At 56.1% G+C, this 2,087-nt stretch overlaps 1 protein-coding gene across 1 annotated transcript in view; it reads left to right on the top strand.

Moving 5' to 3' along the window:
- The window catches only part of GREB1 (growth regulation by estrogen in breast cancer 1), an 81,565-nt gene that overhangs the window by 43,257 nt on the left and 36,221 nt on the right, over positions 1–2,087 (top strand). Inside the window, exon 27 of the mRNA XM_015564943.1 lies at positions 798–995. Within this exon, the coding sequence (XP_015420429.1) occupies positions 798–995 (198 nt within the window). The remainder of the gene's footprint in view (positions 1–797; positions 996–2,087) is intronic.

A 2,087-nucleotide genomic window follows, 5' to 3' on the forward strand; every position in this document is an offset into this window, starting at 1 on the left:
TGTATGTATTGTTCATCAAACATGTACAAGGCGATCTGCATGGGAGTCACTGCTGCTTTTAGAGGGTTTGCTGAAAGAAACCTCCAGAGACAACATAGTTTCAACAGGCTTTTTGCTGGTGAGCAGAAAAGTGATGTTAGCGTGTCACCCTGGGGAGAAGCATGTGTGTGAAGTTAAATGGCAGGCGTTCGTTTTGATTCTGTTGTCACCAGAATCATGGCCCGGGAATGTCAGTAATCTTGGCAAATGACCGGGGGTGGGGTGGGCTGGATGGGGTCGATGGGGGATAAAAGGGGACATATTTAATACTTTCAACAATAAAGAGTAAGAAAAAGAGAGAAAGAGCCCTCGCCGGTTTGGCTCAGTGGATAAGCGTCAGCCTACGGACTGAAGGGTCCCAGGTTCGATTTTGGTCGAGGGCATGTACCTTGGTTGCGGGCACATCCCCAGTAGGGAGTGTGCAGGAGGCAGCTGATGGATGTTTCTCCCTCATCGATGTTTCTGACTCTCTATTCCTCTCCCTTCCTCTCTGTAAAAAATCAATAAAATCTTTTTTTTTAAAAAAGAATCAAAAGTCTTTTCAAAAACAAACGAAACACTGATGGGAGAGAAACATGGATCTGGTGCCTCCCGTATGCACCCCGAGTAGTGATGGGGCCCACAACCTAGGTATGTGTCCTGATCAGGAATTGAACCCGCAACCTTTTGATGTGTGGGATGATGCTCCAACCAACTGAGCCACCTGGCCAGGGCCTTCCCAATCTTTCCATGTGGTAGAAAAATGTCCTTTGTCCTAGACCCGTGGTTGGCAAACCGCGGCTCTTTGGCCCCTTCCTGATCAAGGAGCTGTCCTACCACAACCTGGAGCTGGAGCGGAACCGGCAGGAGGAGCTGGGGATCAAGCCTCAGGACATCTGGCCGTTCATCGTGATTTCCGACGACTCCTGCGTCATGTGGAACGTGGTGGACGTGGACGGCGGCGGGGAGAGGAGCAGGTGAGCGCTTCCCACACCTACAAGTGAGACAGATGCGCGCTCTCCAGCGGGGATCCCCTCCGCCCCTCATCTGTGAAATGGGCGGGAGGTGTGCCCAGGCCGGAGGGCCGCTGAAAACACTGGGTAAGTGGATAAGACCACTGGCCCAACCCCTGGTCACCTGAATGGATTACAAGCCACACCTGTCCATTCAAGGTGCGCTGGCTAGGAAACTGTCCTGTCTAGCTTCTTTTTTAAAAAATATATATTTTTATTGATTTCAGAGAGGAAGGGAGAGGGAGAGAGAGATAGAAATATCAACGATGAGAGAATCGTTGATCACTGCCTCCTGCATGCCCCCTACCGGGGACCGAGCCCACAACCCTGGCATGTGCCTTTGACCAGAATTGAACCCGGGACCCTTCAGTCTGCAGGCTGACGCTCTATTCATTGAACCACACCGGCCAGGGCCAGCTTCTTACTTAATTCTCACTGAAACCCCTGAGGCAGTAGCATTTCCCGGTTCTGTAAACCAGCGGCCGCCAACCTTTCGGACCTCACGGACCACCGGTTGCCGACGGCTGCTGTAAATGAAGCTCCTGGCCCTGGGCGGGAGCACGGAGAGGCGTGGGAGAGGACGGGCGGGAGCACGGAGAGGCGTGGGAGAGGAAGGCCTGCGGGGACCAGCAGGCGGGAGGCGCAGACACTGGCTCCCTCTGCTCTCTCGCTCGCCTCTCACGGCTCCCTGAGCCTTTTCCGGAAATTTCCTCAGGTGCCTCCCTCTGTTCTCCCTCCCCAGCCCCAAATCTCTCTGTCCCTCTGGGGTCTTCGGGGAAGTTCTGCCGGACGCTGACGATGGGCTCTGGCCTCTCCCCAGAGGGCGTTGTGGTTCTAGAGGAGCCACAGGAGCCGGTGTGCCCGGCCTGCGTCCGCCCTCTTGGCCTGTCATTTGGGAGTGCACAGCGCACGCTGGCGGGCAGGGCGAGGGGTCGGGGAGGCCCCCTGTGGGTGCCTGAGCTGAGGCCCGCAGGAGGCATGGCATGGCTTGGGCAGAGCTGGGCTGGGAGGGCAGGCCAGAGAACAGGGGCACAGCTGTGGCGTGGGGGGGGGGCT

The sequence above is a fragment of the Myotis davidii genome, unplaced genomic scaffold, assembly GCF_000327345.1.
Source record: "Myotis davidii unplaced genomic scaffold, ASM32734v1 scaffold61, whole genome shotgun sequence".
NCBI lineage: Eukaryota > Metazoa > Chordata > Mammalia > Chiroptera > Vespertilionidae > Myotis > Myotis davidii.